The sequence below is a fragment of the Anomaloglossus baeobatrachus genome, chromosome 2, assembly GCF_048569485.1.
Source record: "Anomaloglossus baeobatrachus isolate aAnoBae1 chromosome 2, aAnoBae1.hap1, whole genome shotgun sequence".
In the NCBI taxonomy this organism is placed as follows: Eukaryota; Metazoa; Chordata; class Amphibia; order Anura; family Aromobatidae; genus Anomaloglossus; species Anomaloglossus baeobatrachus.
Genome location: NC_134354.1, coordinates 194,165,286 through 194,183,131, shown reverse-complemented (window position 1 = coordinate 194,183,131; position 17,846 = coordinate 194,165,286). Strand labels below are relative to the sequence as shown.

Below are 17,846 nucleotides of genomic sequence, written 5' to 3'. Positions count from 1 at the left end.
GGTCGACGTCCCTCGACAGGAACGGCTCTCTTTCCCGGGTAGCCAAAGCCTCTCTTCAGTGGTGGCTTCTTCCCACTTCTCTGTCGAAAGGAAAATCCTTCCTGCCCCCATCCTGGGCTGTGGTCACGACGGACGCGAGTCTGTCAGGGTGGGGAGCAGTCTTCCTCCACCACAGGGCTCAGGGAACCTGGACTCAGTCAGAGTCCTCCCTTCAGATCAATGTTCTGGAGATAAGGGCAGTGTATCTAGCCTTAAAGGCGTTCCAGCTGTGGCTGGAAGGCAGGCAGATCCGAATTCAGTCGGACAACGCCATGGCGGTGGCGTACATCAACCACCAAGGCGGCACACGCAGTCGTCAAGCCTTCCAAGAAGTTCGGCGGATTCTGCTGTGGGTGGAAGCCACAGCCTCCACCATCTCCGCAGTTCACATCCCGGGCGTAGAAAACTGGGAAGCAGACTTTCTCAGCCGCCAGGGCATGGACGCAGGGGAATGGTCTCTTCACCCGGACGTGTTTCAAGAGATCTGTTGCCGCTGGGAAACGCCGGACGTCGACCTAATGGCGTCCCGGCACAACAAGGTCCCGGCATTCATGGCACGGTCTCAAGATCACAGAGCTCTGGCGGCAGACGCATTAGTTCAGGATTGGTCGCAGTTTCGACTGCCTTATGTATTTCCCCCTCTGGCACTGCTGCCCAGAGTGTTACGCAAAATCAGGTCCGACTGCCGCCGCGCCATCCTCATCGCCCCAGACTGGCCGAGGAGGTCGTGGTACCCGGATCTGTGGCATCTCACGGTGGGTCAACCGTGGGCACTACCAGACCGACCAGACTTGCTGTCTCAAGGGCCTTTTTTCCATCTGAATTCTGCGTCCCTCAACCTGACTGTGTGGCCATTGAGTCCTGGATCCTAGCGTCTTCAGGGTTGTCTCAAGAGGTCATTGCCACTATGAGACAGGCCAGGAAACCAACGTCCGCCAAGATCTACCACAGGACGTGGAGGATCTTCTTATCCTGGTGCTCTGATCAGGGTTTTACTCCCTGGCCGTTTGCCTTGCCCACTTTTCTGTCTTTCCTTCAATCCGGAATGGACAAGGGTTTGTCTCTCTGCTCTCTCAAGGGACAGGTATCGGCGCTTTCCGTGTTTTTTCAAAAGCGTCTAGCCAGGCTTCCGCAGGTACGCACGTTCCTGCAGGGGGTTTGCCACATAGTCCCACCTTACAAGCGTCCGCTAGAACCCTGGGATCTTAACAGGGTGCTAACGGCTCTTCAGAAACCACCTTTCGAGCCGATGAGGGATGTTTCTCTTTCACGCCTTTCGCAGAAGGTGGTCTTCCTAGTGGCAGTCACATCACTTCGGAGAGTGTCTGAGCTAGCAGCGCTGTCATGCAAAGCCCCCTTCCTGGTGTTTCACCAGGATAAGGTGGTTCTGCGTCCGGTCCCGGACTTTCTCCCTAAGGTGGTATCCCCTTTTCATCTCAATCAGGATATCTCCTTACCTTCTTTTTGTCCCAATCCAGTTCACCAATGTGAAAAGGATTTGCACTTGTTAGATCTCGTGAGAGCACTCCGACTCTACATTTCTCGTACGGCGCCCCTGCGCCGTTCTGATGCGCTCTTTGTCCTTGTCGCTGGCCAGCGTAAGGGTTCGCAGGCTTCCAAGTCAACCTTGGCTCGGTGGATCAAGGAACCGATTCTTGAAGCCTACCGTTCTTCTGGGCTTCCGGTTCCTTCAGGGCTGAAAGCCCATTCTACCAGAGCCGTGGGTGCGTCCTGGGCATTGCGGCACCAGGCTACGGCTCAGCAGGTGTGTCAGGCGGCTACCTGGTCGAGTCTGCACACTTTCACGAAACACTATCAGGTGCATGCCTATGCTTCGGCAGATGCCAGCCTAGGTAGGCGAGTCCTTCAGGCGACGGTTGCCCACCTGTAGGAGGGGGCCGTTTTACGGCTCTTTTTATCAAGGTATTCTTTTACCCACCCAGGGACTGCTTTTGGACGTCCCAATTGTCTGGGTCTCCCAATGGAGCGACAAAGAAGAAGGGAATTTTGTTTACTTACCGTAAATTCCTTTTCTTCTAGCTCCTATTGGGAGACCCAGCACCCGCCCCTGTTCCCTTCGGGCTGTTGTTCTTTTGTGTGCACATGTTGTTCATGTTGAATTGTTCTTTGGTTCATGGTTTAGTTCTCCGAACATCCTTCGGATTGAGTTTACCTTAGACCAATTTATAAGTTTCCTCCTTCCTGCTTTGGCACCAAAACTGATGGGCCCGTGATGCACGGGAGGGTGTATAGGCAGAGGGGAGGGGTTACACTTTTTAAAGTGTAATACTTTGTGTGGCCTCCGGAGGCAGAAGCTATACACCCCAATTGTCTGGTTCTCCCAATAGGAGCTAGAAGAAAAGGAATTTACGGTAAGTAAACAAAATTCCCTTCTTTCTTCTCTTCCCAATTTTAAAGCCAAAATCCAGATCAAAATCCGCAACAATAATTGACATGTTGTAGATTTTTCCGGATCAAAATCCGCCGCGGAAAAATCTGCAGCATGGGCACAGCATTTCCAAAATGCCATAGAAATGGCTGGGAAGTGCCGCTGCTGCAGATTTTCGGAAAATCCGCGTCTTTTCCACAAGAAATCCGCGGCAAAATCCGCGCATTTTCCGCAGCGTGGGCACATAGCCTAAGGGTGCTTTACACGCTGCGACATCGCTAGCGATCTCGTTAGCGATGTGACACGCCAGATCGCAAATGCGATCTGCCGAGATCGCACATAGGTCAGTTTTGTAGTGCCGGTCACATGTGCGATCTCGGCAGATCGCATCTGCGATTTGGCGTGTCACATCGCTAACGAGATTGCTAGCGATGTCGCAGCATGTAAAGCACCCTTTAGACTACTACAAACTGTGAGTTGAGGCTGCTAAGTGGAAGCACATGGTACATTAATTGTACTGCATTTATTTGCACTATTCCTCGTGGTATTGTTAGTATTGCATTTTCTTTCATTTCATGTGTTTTTTCTAACATAAAGTTTTATGTCTTAGCACATTCCAGCCAAGTGAATTGTGTTTCCACATGCCCTGGCAAAGAAGACCTTTTCCTTTCTTGTGGGGAGGTATGGATCCAAGGTTCTGGCATCCGTTCTTTATAATTACAGTAATATAATAGTAATCTAATTTTCTGGTGCATGTGCCCTTTTTCTTTAGGATGCTGTGTAATTTTCTTTGTGCGTCCATGTAGATATATAATATAGACACTTTTTTTTTTTTTTTTTTGTATACACTATTTGCCGTTTATTTCTGCAAGATATAAGCAGTGCATTGATTTCCCCAGCGCTCAATGCTATTCTTCTTGTTGGGCTATGGTCACACATTGCACTTTATACGCAGCCAAAACCTCTTCTCTTACCAGTAAGAAAGCAGGTTTTGCTGCATTTGATACCTTTTTGTTTTTCTGCTTATTTTGCCGTTTTTTGGCTGCAGTTTTTGGTTTGTCATTTGTCTACAGTGCACGTTTTAATAAAGATGGTTTTAATCACCAGAAAAAGCAGCAAAACTGCAGTAGTTGCGTTTTTGCACTTTTTCATTGCTTTCAATGGTGAAAAAACGCTGAACGAGCTGCCATGCTTCTTTAAGAAACGCTGCAGTTTTCCATTTCATTCAGGAAAAAAAGCAGTTGTGTGCACAAGATTTCTGACATCTCATAGCTTTTGCTGGTACTGTAAAAATCAGCTTTTAATTAGCATAAACCTTATGGAATATAAATGCTGCAAAAAACGAGTGAACATACCCTTACAAAGCGCTTCCCGGAGTAGGTGAACTGCCAAAAACTTCACCTTGAATCGTTGGTCCAGTGATTTATCTTCTTTTGTCGATGCTACTGTCATAAAGAGTTACCGTATTTTTCGCCTTATAAGACGCACTTTTGTTCCCCCCAATATACGGGGGGGGGGGGGGGGTGGTGTGTGTGTGTGTGTGTGTGTGTGTGTGTATGTATATATGTACATATATATCTATGTATATGTGTGTATATATACATATGTGTGTGTGTGTATATGTGTGTATGTATATATATATGTGTGTATGTGTGTATATGTATGTATGTATGTATATATGTATATTATTGTACACACCCACTGCAGGGTCCGCTCTGGAGCGGTGCTGGGGGCAGGTGAAAGCTGCGGGCGGCAGCGTTAAATCTCCTGCTCCCGCTCATATAATATGCACAGCCGCTGTCAATCACCGTGGTTCTGAAACCGCATTGCGCTGATGGGCTGGGGCAGCGGGGCGTATTTTATCTGCCTGCGCCCTCCTTTGATCGCACATAATCCCCCCCCCCCACCTGTGTTAGATATGGCTCCCATACTGCTGCCCATAGTAAAATAAAAAAAGCTTTACTTACCTCCAGCGCTGATCTCCCGTGATCTCCCGGTCTCCTGCTGCTGCTGCCTGTGATCAGGCACGCAGAGATGATCACTCTGCCGTGCCGATCACATGACCGGCAGCAAGAACGAAGTGGAGGAGGCCGGAGCTCAACTGCAAGGAGGGAGACATGAGGAGGGACAGTGCTGAGAAGGTAAGGAAAGAGTGTTTTATTATGGGCAGCAGTATGGGGGGCATATCAAACACAGGGATGTGCCATCTATAGTGGCCATGGGCAGCAGTATGGGGGCCATATCAAACACAGGGGAGATGTGCCATCTATAGTGGCCATGGGCAGCACAGGGGGACGTGTCCCAGCACAAGGGGGCTATATTCAGTATAAGGGGGCAATATCCAGATTAAGGGGGGCTAATTTTATGATGGGGGGGCTATGAGGAACATATACCCTATATGATTTGTTAGACGGACACTGGCATTATAAGATGGACCCCATTTAACATTAAAAAAAAATCTCTTTTCCTTCACCAAATTTGGGGGTGCATCTTATAATCAGGTGCGTCTTATAAAGCGAAAAATACGGTACTTTTCTCCTACCGTACTTAAGGTTTTTTTGGGGTTTTTGTTATTTTTTTTTTATAAAAGTCTTCATTTTGCATTAGAATGGGGAAAAAAAAATGTTGGAAAAACTGTACATGGCCATAAAGTGTGAAATTTTTTGTGACTCAAGAATTTATTGAAATGCACTATTTGTTGAAAAAAAGAGATGTAGACTGAAATGTGACTATTTGCTTTTTTTTTTTTTTAATTTTATTTTATAAAGGATAATAGGGTGTTACTCTGGGACACGAGGAATTCTAAACCTGCCAAGCGCATTAGTAAGTATCTTTATACTGTGGAACCTCAACTGATAACATTCATCATCCTCCTGCTTCAGTCCTCCTCCATGGTTAGTTGTAAATCTGTTCTACTCAGTCAGTCTCAGATTTATAGAGGAAGCAGAATATTGTGATGGTGAATTCCCACATCCTTTTAAGATGGTTCAACTCACTGTTCAATTAATTTATAGTAGCAGTTGGTGAGTAATAAACCTTAACTTTTAATAAAGAGCATTAAAAATTGGTCTCTCTAAAAATGTGAATTGTGCACACACAATCAGTCTTTGTTAAAAGTTTTTAAGTTTTATTACTCAGTCTGAAACCATTACAGCAGAGAACAGAGGCTGACTTAGAAGACCGGGTTTACAACCGACCATAGAGGAGGACTAAGGCAGGAGAGAATAAAGCCCATTCTGCTCAGTCAGCGACAAGTTATTATATAATTCCTGCTCCGTGTCCAGTTGTAAGCCCGTCAGCCTGAGAAAGCTGATCGGGTATGCTTCTTCTGTATGCCATTCCTCCGCCTGAAGTGAGCTTGCACAAACATCACTGAGACACATGTCTCCCGTCCTACTGAGTGCCCAAATTATGTCATGGAAGCCAACTTTTCGAAATGTCTGTTCACCGGCGGATCCAGGGGACGTCCTATTACGGTGTCCATCATTTAATGCCTAGTTCATTTGCATGTGGCATGTAGGGCTATATAAAATTGTGACAAGTCTTTTTCTTCTCAGACGTATGTGCCCCAAATGTTTCTCCTACTTACGTGACCTGGCATCCGAACAAAGATGACGTTTTTGCTTGTGGTATGTGGTAGCAGCTTTTTCTTTTCAGTTATTAGCCTGCATTTGCATGTGGTGCTTGTATTATATTGATTTTGTTACATTCAGTATATAAATCGGTCCAACGAGTCTTAACTTTTTGTTGTTGTCAGGTGATGAAATAGGAAACGTCTATATTGTAAGTCTGAGAAATCCAGAATCTGCTCAGGTAGTCGCGGCACATTCCCGATCGGTAACAGGACTGGCATACTCAAACCACAGGTAGGGAATGATGGTGTTTTTTTCCTATCTGTGCACTGTAAAGGGATTGTCTTCGCATAATAAAAGCTGACCCAAGGGACGTGACCTGTTGAAATAAAAAAAGTGTAGGTAACAAACTCATTAATACTAGATTAATGGCACCAATCTTGAATTTAGGCTGTGGCGTAGTCTGCGCCGGCACAGGAAGGGTAGACATCCGCGGTCACCGAGTGTCATGTGTTTGACCCCTGCGGTCACTTGTACAGTGCGTCATTGGTGATGGAGAAAAAATTAAGACTGTATTTCAAATGGTCATTGTGAAACAAATTCCCTTTAATAGGACATATACTCTGTTTGTGAGCTTACTCATGATTAATATTAGAGATCATTGTGACCACCCAATAACCCTCAGAATTTACTGCATCTCCTGTATGAGCTCAGCATAAAATGTATAAAAAGTAGAACTCTCCATAAATATAAATGGACATATACTGTAAATTCATTTTTGTATAAAAAATGCACCTGCGCCCCCCAAAAAATGCTGCATTACTAATATCAATACTAATAATACTGTGCAGGCTAATAAATGAGAGGCACAAATAACAAATGCTTGCAAGTAAAACTACAATGGAGGTAAGTGCTGATAAGATAGTGGATTCAAAAACTTGTGAACGAGGGGGGGTATTTACCATGTTTTTTTGGAGTAAGAATTACTGCACCACAATTGTGAAAAAAGTATACAGTTTTTATTATTACAAAAAATACAAAATACTGGAAATCACATGTGACTGCAGTTAGTGGTTAGACATAGTTAAAATCCAATTACCGTATTTTTCGCTTTATAAGACGCACTTTTCCTCCCCAAATTTTGGGAGGAAAATGGGGGGTGCGTCTTATAAAGCGGTAGCGGGGGGGTCCTGTCTGAGGCGATCGGGCGGCCGGGTACCTGTACATGCGTGCAGCGGCAGCCGGGTACCCGTGGCTGTGTGCGGGCGGCAGCGGGTGCTGTGTGGGGTCGGCAGCCGGGTACCTGTGCTTGCATGCGGTGGCAGACGGGTACCCATGGCTGTGTGCGAGCGGCAGTCGGGTGCCCGTGCGGGCGGCAGCCGGCTGCCGCCCTCACACAGGTACCCAGCTGCCGCCCGCACACAGCCATGGGTACCCGGCTGCCACCGCACGCAAGCACAGGTACCCGGCGGCTTGTACGCAGGGTGGGCGGGCAGCCTGCTGGCTGCCACTCTGTGCATGCGGGGCGGGCGGCTGTGCAGCTTACCAGTTGTCCGCGGTCCCACTTTCAAATGATGGCGCCGGTGGAGCTCTTGGATGAGAGCTCCATCTGCGCACGCGCTGCTCCGGGAGTCAGCGCATGCGCAGATGGAGCCCTTGGATGAGAGCTCCATCTGCGCATGCGTCGCTCCGGGCGCCATTACTTGAATCGGGACCGCGGACACACTGCACCACTGAGCCGTCGCCGCCGCTGCCACCACTGAACCGGGACCGCGGACACACTCCACCACTGAGCAGTTGCCGCCGCTCCCACCACTGAGCAGTTGCCGCCGCTCCCACCACTGAGCCGTCGCCGCCACTCCCACCACTGAGCCGTCGCCGCCGCTGCCACCACTGAACCAGGATCGCGGACACACTCCACCACTGAGCAGTCGCTGCCACCACTGAACCGGGACCACGGACACTCACTGCACCGGCCTGCTGCACGGCTCACCCGCCACGGCTGCTGCCGCCACCACGGACCCCACGGATCCTGCCACCACGGACGCCACGCCACCTGCAACCACGGACCCCGCTGCCACTGACCTGCCGCGCCTGCCAGCACAACCTGTGCCTCCTGTGACCCCGCTTCACCACCACTGCTGCCCCCCTCCGGTAAGAGAACAGCGGAGTATAAGACGGACCCCATTTCTTCAGCGCTCTATTGGGAGACCCAGACGATTGGGTATAGCTACTGCCCTCCGGAGGCCACACAAAGCACTACACCAAAAGTGCAAGGCCCCTCCCCTTCTGGCTATACCCCCCCGTGGTATCACGGGTACTCCAGTTTTAGCTTTGTGTGCGAAGGAGGTCAGACATTCCATGCATAGCTCCACAGATTTTAGTCAGCAGTAGCTGCTGACTATTTCGGATGGAAGAAAAGAGGGCCCATATAGGGCTCCCAGCATGCTCCCTTCTCACCCCTGGATGGTGTTGTAAGGTTGAGGTACCTATTGCTGGTACAGGGCTGGAGCCTCACATGCTGTTTTCCTTCCACATCCCCTTGGGGGCTCTGTGGAAGTGGGATCCTGCCGGCCTCAAAGCTCTGACGCCGGGCTCCATCCACAGACCCAGTTGAACCTGGTGGATGCCGAGCAGGAGTACCATCAGGGACCGGGCCCTGCATCATACAGGTACTCTGTGTCCCCGGCAGGCACAGACGCACTCCGGGCTGGCTGGGCGTTGTAGTGCGCCGGGGACCGTACACTGAGCTGGTGTTCCTACAGTTATCTGGGGGACTTTGTGTTCTGGGAACGCAGCGCCGACCCTCACTGGACCGGGCGGCGCTGCTGTGACTTGTGGTGCGCCGGGGATACGCCGACCGCGCTTTTACGGCGGCGGCGTTTATAACTCTAGTCCCCGGCTTTTCGGCCTAGGACGCCGGCAGCTCCGATCGTTCCCGCCCCCACCCTGTCAATCAGGGTAGGGGAGAAACGCTGTTTCACGGCAGCGAGGAGGGCTGGAGCCTGATTTACATGCTCCAGCCCTCTCACTAGGCACAGAGGGAAGCAGGCTTCCCGCTCTTGGTCAGGAACGCCCAGGGCCCGCCCCCCTTCCTCTCTCAGGACGCCGGCAGCCATTACATGCATGTCTGGCTGGAGGAAGGACGCAAGGCTCTAGGAGACCTAGACTGAGGGGCTTTGGGAGACCACACACCCGCTCTTAAGCGGGCGGTAAGCGGCTTTTCAGCTGGCCCCTCTAGTGCCTTACTGTGTATTAGTGTACTGTGTCACTGGACATAGATATTTATTGTTTTCTTGCACTGTGAGGTCGCTTCCTGGCTGAATACCCCAGATCGCTCTGAGGAGGCAGCAACATGTCATCCACAAGACGCAAAGCTGCCAAGGCTAGGGCTGTGTGCACTGCGTGTGCTGCATGTGGGGCTGCTCTACCAGCAGGCTCCAAGGACCCCCATTGTGTGCAATGCTCAGATCCGGTGCTGCTTCGCCAGCCGGAGTCCGGAGAGGTAGTGACCCAGGCTGAGACGCTTGTAAGTCCTGCCCCGGTGTCAGGGACAGACTTTGCAGTTTTTGCGGTTAATATGTCTGTGACTATGGCAAAAATCCTGGAAACTTTGCAATCCATGCCTGGGGCTCAGTCTATGGACACGGCGAGGTCTATGTCCTCTAATCCTCCGCAGTTGGATTTAATCCAGACTGCAAGGGGGTCCCCGGCTTCTCAGGATGAGTATAATGACTCAGATGATTGCCCCAGCCACCCCAAGCGGGCTCGCTGGGAAAGACCCTCAACGTCATCACACTGCTCAGGGTCTCAGCGCAATCAGTCTCCCTGTGATGTGTCTGAAGAGAGTGATCAGGAGTCTAATCCTGGAACCCCTCTCAATCTGGATACCCCGGATGGGGACGCCATGGTAAACGATCTTATCTCAGCCATCAATAGGCTGTTAGATATTTCTCCCCCAGCCCCTTCAGCAGAAGAGGCAGCGGCAGAGCAGGAGAAGTTTCGTTTCCTCTATCCCAAGCGTAAATTAAGTGCTCTGTTGGATCACTCTGACTTCAGAGAATCAATCCAGAAACACGACGCTCACCCAGAAAAGCGTTTCTCTAAACGTTCTAAGGATACACGTTATCCTTTCCCCCCTGATGTGGTCAAGCGCTGGACCCAGTGTCCAAAGGTGGACCCCCCGATTTCCAAGCTTGCAGCTAGATCCATAGTTGCAGTGGAGGATGGCGCTTCACTTAAGGATGCCAATGACAGACAGATGGACCTTTGGTTAAAATCTGTCTATGAAGCTATCGGCGCGTCGTTTGCTCCAGCATTCGCAGCCGTATGGGCACTCCAAGCTATTTCAGCTGGTTTAGCAAAAGTGGATGCTATCATACATCCAGCGGTGCCGCAAGTGGCGTCCCTTACCTCGCAGATGTCTGCGTTTGCCTCTTACGCTATCAATGCGGTCCTAGAATCTACCAGCCGCACCTCTATGGCGTCTGCCAATTCGGTAGTTTTGCGCAGGGCATTGTGGTTAAAGGACTGGAAAGCAGATGCTGGTTCCAAAAAATGTTTAACCAGCTTGCCTTTATCTAGAGATAGACTGTTTGGCGAGCCATTGGCTGACATCATTAAACAGTCCAAGGGTAAAGATTCCTCTTTACCCCAGCCCAGATCAAGCAAACCTCAGCAGAGAAAGTGGCAGCAGAAGTTTCAGTCCTTTCGAGGTTCGGGCAAAACACAATTCTCCTCGTCCAAAGGGACTCAGAGGACGCAAAGAAACTCAGATTCCTGGCGGGCTCACTCACGCCCCAAGAAAGCAAATGGAGGAACCGCTTCCAAAGCGGCTACCTCATGACTTCCAGCTCCCCCCCTCCGCATCTCCGGTCGGGGGCAGGCTCTCCCGCTTTTACGACACTTGGATGTCACAGGTCAAAGACCGGTGGGTGACAGACATTTTGTCTCGCGGGTACAGAATCGAGTTCAGTTCTCGTCCTCCAGCTCGGTTCTTCAGAACCTCCCCACATCCAGACCGTGTAGATGTCCTGCGGCAGGCGGTGGACTCCCTAAGAGCGGAAGGAGTAGTGGTTCCTGTACCGTCTCAGGAACAAGGGAGAGGGTTTTACTCCAATCTCTTTGTGGTGCCAAAAAAGGACGGCTCGTTCCGTCCTGTTCTGGACCTAAAACTGCTCAACAAACATGTACACGCCAGACGGTTCCGGATGGAAACCCTCCGTTCTGTCATTGCCTCAATGTCTCAAGGAGACTTCCTTGCCTCAATAGACATCAAAGATGCTTATCTCCACGTGCCAATTGCTACAGAACATCAACGTTTTCTACGTTTTGTGATAGGAGACGACCATCTTCAGTTCGTAGCTCTGCCATTCGGTCTGGCGACAGCCCCCCGGGTCTTCACCAAGGTCATGGCGGCGGTGGTAGCAGTCTTGCACTCTCAGGGACACTCGGTGATCCCTTACCTAGACGATCTACTTGTCAAGGCACCCTCTCAAGAGGCATGCCAACTCAGTCTACAGGCTACGCTGGAGACTCTCCAGACTTTTGGATGGATCATCAACTTTCCAAAGTCAAATCTGTCACCGACACAGTCACTAACGTATCTTGGCATGGAGTTCCATACTCGAGCAGCGAGAGTGAAGCTTCCGCTAAACAAGCAGCGGTCCCTACAGACAGGGGTGCAATCTCTCCTTCAGGGCCAGTCGCACCCCTTACGGCGCCTCATGCACTTCCTAGGGAAGATGGTGGCAGCCATGGAAGCAGTTCCCTTTGCGCAGTTTCATCTGCGTCCACTTCAATGGGACATTCTCCGCCAATGGGACGGGAAGACGACTTCCCTAGACAGGAAAGTCTCTCTTTCCCAGACGGCCAAGGACTCTCTACAATGGTGGCTCCTTCCCACCTCATTGTCTCAGGGAAGATCCTTCCTGCCCCCATCCTGGGCAGTGGTCACGACAGATGCGAGTCTGTCGGGGTGGGGAGCAGTGTTTCTACACCACAGGGCTCAGGGGACGTGGACTCCGCAAGAGTCCACCCTTCAGATCAATGTTCTGGAAATCAGGGCAGTGTATCTTGCCCTACTAGCCTTTCAACAGTGGCTGGAAGGAAAGCAGATCCGAATCCAGTCGGACAACTCCACAGCGGTGGCATACATCAACCACCAAGGAGGGACGCGCAGCCGGCAAGCCTTTCAGGAAGTCCGGCGCATTCTGAATTGGGTGGAGGACACAGCATCCACCATCTCCGCGGTTCACATCCCAGGCGTAGAAAACTGGGAAGCAGACTTCCTCAGTCGCCAGGGTATGGACCCAGGGGAATGGTCCCTTCACCCGGACGTGTTTCAAGAAATCTGTCGCCGCTGGGGGGTGCCGGACGTCGACCTAATGGCGTCTCGGCACAACAACAAGGTCCCGGCATTCATGGCGCGGTCGCGCGATCAAAGAGCTCTGGCGGCAGACGCCTTGGTGCAAGATTGGTCGCAGTTCCGCCTCCCATATGTATTCCCGCCTCTGGCACTCTTGCCCAGAGTATTACGCAAGATCAGATCCGATTGCAGCCGCATCATACTCGTCGCCCCAGACTGGCCGAGGAGATCGTGGTATCCGGATCTGTGGCATCTCACGGTCGGCCGACCGTGGTCACTTCCAGACCGTCCAGACCTGCTGTCTCAAGGGCCGTTTTTCCATCAGAATTCTGCGGCCCTGAACCTGACTGTGTGGCCATTGAGTCCTGGATCCTATCGTCAACAGGCTTATCCCAGGGAGTGGTAGCCACAATGAGACAAGCTAGGAAGTCAACTTCTGCTAAGATCTACCACAGAACGTGGAAGATTTTCTTAACCTGGTGCTCTGCTCAGGGAGTGTCTCCCTGGCCATTTGCATTGCCCACTTTTCTGTCTTTCCTGCAATCAGGGTTGGAAAAGGGCTTGTCGCTCAGCTCCCTTAAAGGGCAAGTCTCGGCACTATCCGTGTTTTTTCAGAAGCGTCTAGCACGTCTTCCTAAGGTGCGCACGTTCCTGCAGGGGGTCTGTCATATTGTGCCCCCGTACAAGCGGCCGTTGGATCCATGGGATCTGAACAGAGTACTAGTTGCTCTCCAGAAGCCGCCTTTCGAGCCTCTCAAAGAAGTTTCTTTTTCTCGCCTGTCACAGAAAGTGGCGTTTCTTGTTGCGATCACATCGCTTCGGCGAGTGTCTGAGCTGGCAGCTCTGTCATCCAAGGCTCCCTTCTTGGTGTTCCACCAAGACAAGGTAGTGCTGCGCCCCATTCCGGAGTTTCTCCCTAAGGTCGTATCCTCGTTTCATCTTAATCAGGATATATCCTTGCCTTCCTTTTATCCTCACCCGGTTCACCGGTATGAAAAGGACTTGCGTTTGCTAGATCTGGTGAGAGCACTCAGGATCTACATTTCCCGCACGGCACCCATGCGCCGTTCCGATGCACTTTTTGTCCTTGTCGCCGGTCCGCGCAAGGGGTTGCAGGCTTCTAAAGCCACCTTGGCTCGATGGATCAAAGAACCAATTATAGAGGCCTACCGTTCTGCTGGGCTTCCGGTTCCTTCAGGGCTAAAAGCCCACTCAACCAGAGCCGTGGGTGCGTCCTGGGCATTACGGCACCAGGCTTCGGCCCAACAGGTGTGTCAGGCAGCTACCTGGTCGAGTCTGCACACTTTCACCAAGCATTATCAGGTGCATACCTATGCTTCGGCGGATGCCAGCTTAGGTAGAAGAGTCCTGCAGGCGGCAGTGACATCCCCGTAGGGGGGGGCTGTTTTGCAGCTCTAACATGAGGTATTTCTTTACCCACCCAGGGACAGCTTTTGGACGTCCCAATCGTCTGGGTCTCCCAATAGAGCGCTGAAGAAGAAGGGAATTTTGTTACTTACCGTAAATTCCTTTTCTTCTAGCTCTTATTGGGAGACCCAGCACCCGCCCTGTTGTCCTTCGGGATTGTTTTTGCTGTTTGCGGGTACACATGTTGTTCATGTTGAACGGTTTTTCAGTTCTCCGATGTTACTCGGAGTTAATTTGTTTAAACCAGTTGTTGGCTTCCTCCTTCTTGCTTTGGCACTAAAACTGGAGTACCCGTGATACCACGGGGGGGTATAGCCAGAAGGGGAGGGGCCTTGCACTTTTGGTGTAGTGCTTTGTGTGGCCTCCGGAGGGCAGTAGCTATACCCAATCGTCTGGGTCTCCCAATAAGAGCTAGAAGAAAAGGAATTTACGGTAAGTAACAAAATTCCCTTCTTTTCTTTTTTTTTACCTTTTTTTTTTATGTCTAAGTTTGGGGTGCGTCTTATATTCCGGTGCGTCTTATAAAGCGAAAAATACGGTAAATGAGACAGAGAAAGGAAGGTCGCAGGGAGTGAGACAGGCTACCCCTTAATTTCTGTGCAGGGAACAGGATAGTTAGATTATATCCCAGATGGCCATATAAATAACCAAAGAAACATAGGTATATCCCCTAAGATAGTAGAGTAATGGAGTGCTTATACATGAAAAGTAACCAACAGGATAAGGTCCAAATCAGGGCCTGAACACAATAGTATGTAACACCACCAGCAGTACATAGCATAATCTCAAATAAAGAAAAAAAAAATTATGCAATGGTGGAGATTGGCACCTGAAGGACCTACCTGTGGTATGTATAGCACCCAAGGAGGGGAGTCTGGCGGCCTCACATGTGGACCCGGTCCCGACACGTGTTTCGCAGGTGCTTCAACGGGAGACCGTTTTTCTAATATAGCAGATTGCTTCAAAAGATATAACATTGCTCTAACCACCTCCCCCCCCCCAACAATCGTGCACAGGCTACACATGCAATGCAGTGGATCAGGGGTCCCGGCCGGTGACGTCCCTGGTGATGGAAGCAAGACACACAGCTGTGACGTCACACAGACAATTACGGTGGCCAAGCTGGTCCACATATAGACTTTTTCTCACTTTGGCCACGTCGTCCCCTTTTTTCGCGGTCTGAAGTGGTCTTCTTATAATTTAGCACTCTTTGAAATCCTGATGGTGTGAATTTTTCTATGTGTAAATACTGTAAATTCAGCTGCCATCTGCTTCCCTTATGCCCTGCAGTAACTGCCGCACAGGGCCCATTGCTCAAAAATTAGTGGAGGTGCTACCTGAGAATTACACTTGACATTTTTTGGGCATGTCCTTCAAGGGGGTAAGAACTACTTTTTCATATAAAAACATAGGTTCCCCAAAAGTAAACATAGATTATTATTTTTTATTTTTTTTAACCTTTTCTCTGGAAGGACAATTTTCATATTTTTTACAAACATAATTTCTTTATCGTTCCTTTGGGAGACCCAGACCATGGGTGTTTAGCTTCTGCCTCCGGAGGACACACAAAGTACTACACTTAAAAGTGTAGCTCCTCCCTCTGAGCATATACACCCCCTGACGAGCAGACTCAGCCAGTTTATCGCTTTGTGTTCAGGAGGCATACATCCACACATGCATTCTCATCTGATTTGTTTGATTTTTGGAAAGAGTTTGAAGAAAAGCGGGTCCACGTCTGGACTCCCGGCATGTCCCTTCTCACCCCACTGTGTCGGCGGTGTTGTTAAGGTTGATTTCCAAGGCTGGAGCCTTACATGCCGCGCTCCTTCACCATTCCTCCTGGGCTCTGGCTTGAAGTGGGAGCCAGCACGGTCTCCATGCCTGGCAGGAGTCCGGTCTCCATCCACAGCCCCTTGAGGATTCTGTTGGACCGGAGCACTCATCCCCAGGGACCTGGCCCTGCGTCTCAGCAGCTAAGTACCTGAGACGTTTGTTGGGGGTCCCGGTTCTTTATTGTATGGGGAGAGTATGCTGTCTGTGTTATTTTGACATTTCCGGCGGGTTCTCTAGCTTTTGCCCGGGAACCGCGCCGATGGTGCCTGCGCGTCGGCCTCGCCGCTTAAATTTAGGCCCCGGCTTCGCCGGAGGCCTAGTTTCGTTTCCCTGCCCTCGCATGTCACTCATGCTGATGGACAGGCACGGCTCCTCTCGGCGGCCGTTCTGCACAGGGGAGGGGCACTCCCCACTGCTGGGGCGTCCCTCCTCCCCTGCATGTCTCTATAGCCCTCCAGTTCCCGCTCTCCTATAGGAACGCCCCCTAGTCCCGCCCCCTCTCTTCGCTCCGGCGGCCATTTCTCAGGCAGAGTTCACTCTGCGCTGGGACATCCTGCACTCTGCATCTCTGCTGAGGCGCTGTGCATTGGGGGACCGGGCTTCGGGTTCTGGAGGGCACACAACACCGCGCCCAGCGGTCTGGTAAGCCACAGCCGGTCTCCAGTTGTGGACCTCTGTATAGTCTCCCTGGGGTTCATTCTCTGTAGCCCCCACTCCAGCAGCATGTCTCACACAAGGAGCAAGGCTCCAAAGCTTTATTCTGTATGCTCTGCATGTAAGCTCCTGCTGCCTGAGCCGAGCACTTATCCACATTGTGGTGGTTGCTCTAACTTGGCGGTGCCACAGCCTGGAGTCTCACCCCCAGTGGTCTCTCAGGCTGCTGCTGCACCTGTGGCTGAACCCCCGGCCTGGGTAGAGTCCTTTTCTAGGTCCATATCCCAGTCATTTGCTGAGTCCATGGGACTTTTGTCCAGGACTTTGATGAATATGCATCAGCCCTCCTCACAGGGTGCCTCTAATACTCTTGACAGAGGATTCCTATCCTCTGACCTCCGTCCATCGGAGCTCACAGAGGATTCCTCATCTGGTCCCAGACCCCGTCCTTCTAAGAGAAGGCGCAGGGTTTCCTCCCCCTCCTCATCCCGCGGCTCTGTCTCAAGAGCTGACTCGCAAGATGAGGAGGATGCCCTCACGGGGGGCTCGGAGGCTATGTATCCCATCGATTTCTCTGAGGGTGACTCAGATCTTAGTGACTTGATTGCTTCTATTAATTCTGTACTGGATCTCAATCCGCCAGTCTCAGAGGAGCAACCCTCTTTGACAGAAAAGCATCAGTTTACCTCGCCTAAGAGAGTGAAGAGTGTGTTCTTTAACCACTCCAGTTTTCAGACCGCTGTGAACAAACCCATGGCCTATCCTGACAAACGCTTTCCAAAGCGTGGTTTTGATGACCGGTTTCCATTTCCACCTGAGGTGGTCAAGGAGTGGTCTCACTCCCCAAAGGTAGACCCTCCGGTGTCTAGGCTCTCAGCCCGGACCGTTGTGTCGGTGGCTGACGGCACCTCACTTAAGGATTCCACTGACCGTCAGATTGACCTTCTGGCCAAATCTGTGTATGAAGCTGCGGGGGCCGCGTTTTCCCCGACTTTTGCAGCAGTGTGGGCTCTCAAAGCCATCTCTGCTTCTCTAGAGGAGATGCATTCCCTCACCAAGGAATCTATGCCTGAGATGGTTACCTTAACTTCTCAGGCTTCAGCTTTTTCATCTTATGCCATGTCTGCAATGCTAGAGGCTGCTCACCGCACTGCGGTGGCTTCAGCTAATTCCCTTGTTATCCGCAGGATCTTGTGGCTTCGAGAGTGGAAGGCAGATGCTTCTTCCAAGAAGTTTCTTGCTGGGCTCCCTTTTGCTGGTTCCTGGCTATTTGGTGAACAGCTGGATGAAATTATTAAGGAAGCTACTGGCGGGAAGAGTACTTCCATGCCACAAACCAAGACCAGGAAACCCGCCCAGGGTAGGAATCAATCGAGGTTTCGTTCCTTTCGTTCCTCCAACTGGTCATCCTCTAAGCCTTCCGCCTCGTCCGCTAACTCAGCTAAGGATCAGAAATCCAACTGGCGCCCAAAAGTGCGTCCGCAGAAGACCGCAGGAGGTTCTGCCACTAAGGAAGCCCCCTCATGACTCTCTGCCCGCTCCAGCCACGTCCTTGGTCGGTGGC

The 17,846-nt window shown here is 51.0% G+C and overlaps 1 protein-coding gene across 1 annotated transcript in view; it reads left to right on the top strand.

Annotated features, from left to right (window-relative positions):
• WDR77 (WD repeat domain 77) overlaps positions 1 to 17,846 on the top strand; it is a 95,558-nt gene that overhangs the window by 61,780 nt on the left and 15,932 nt on the right. The window contains exons 5-8 of the mRNA XM_075335575.1: positions 3,039 to 3,109; positions 5,197 to 5,251; positions 5,986 to 6,057; positions 6,186 to 6,294. Of these exons, the coding sequence (XP_075191690.1) occupies positions 3,039 to 3,109; positions 5,197 to 5,251; positions 5,986 to 6,057; positions 6,186 to 6,294 (307 nt within the window). The remainder of the gene's footprint in view (positions 1 to 3,038; positions 3,110 to 5,196; positions 5,252 to 5,985; positions 6,058 to 6,185; positions 6,295 to 17,846) is intronic.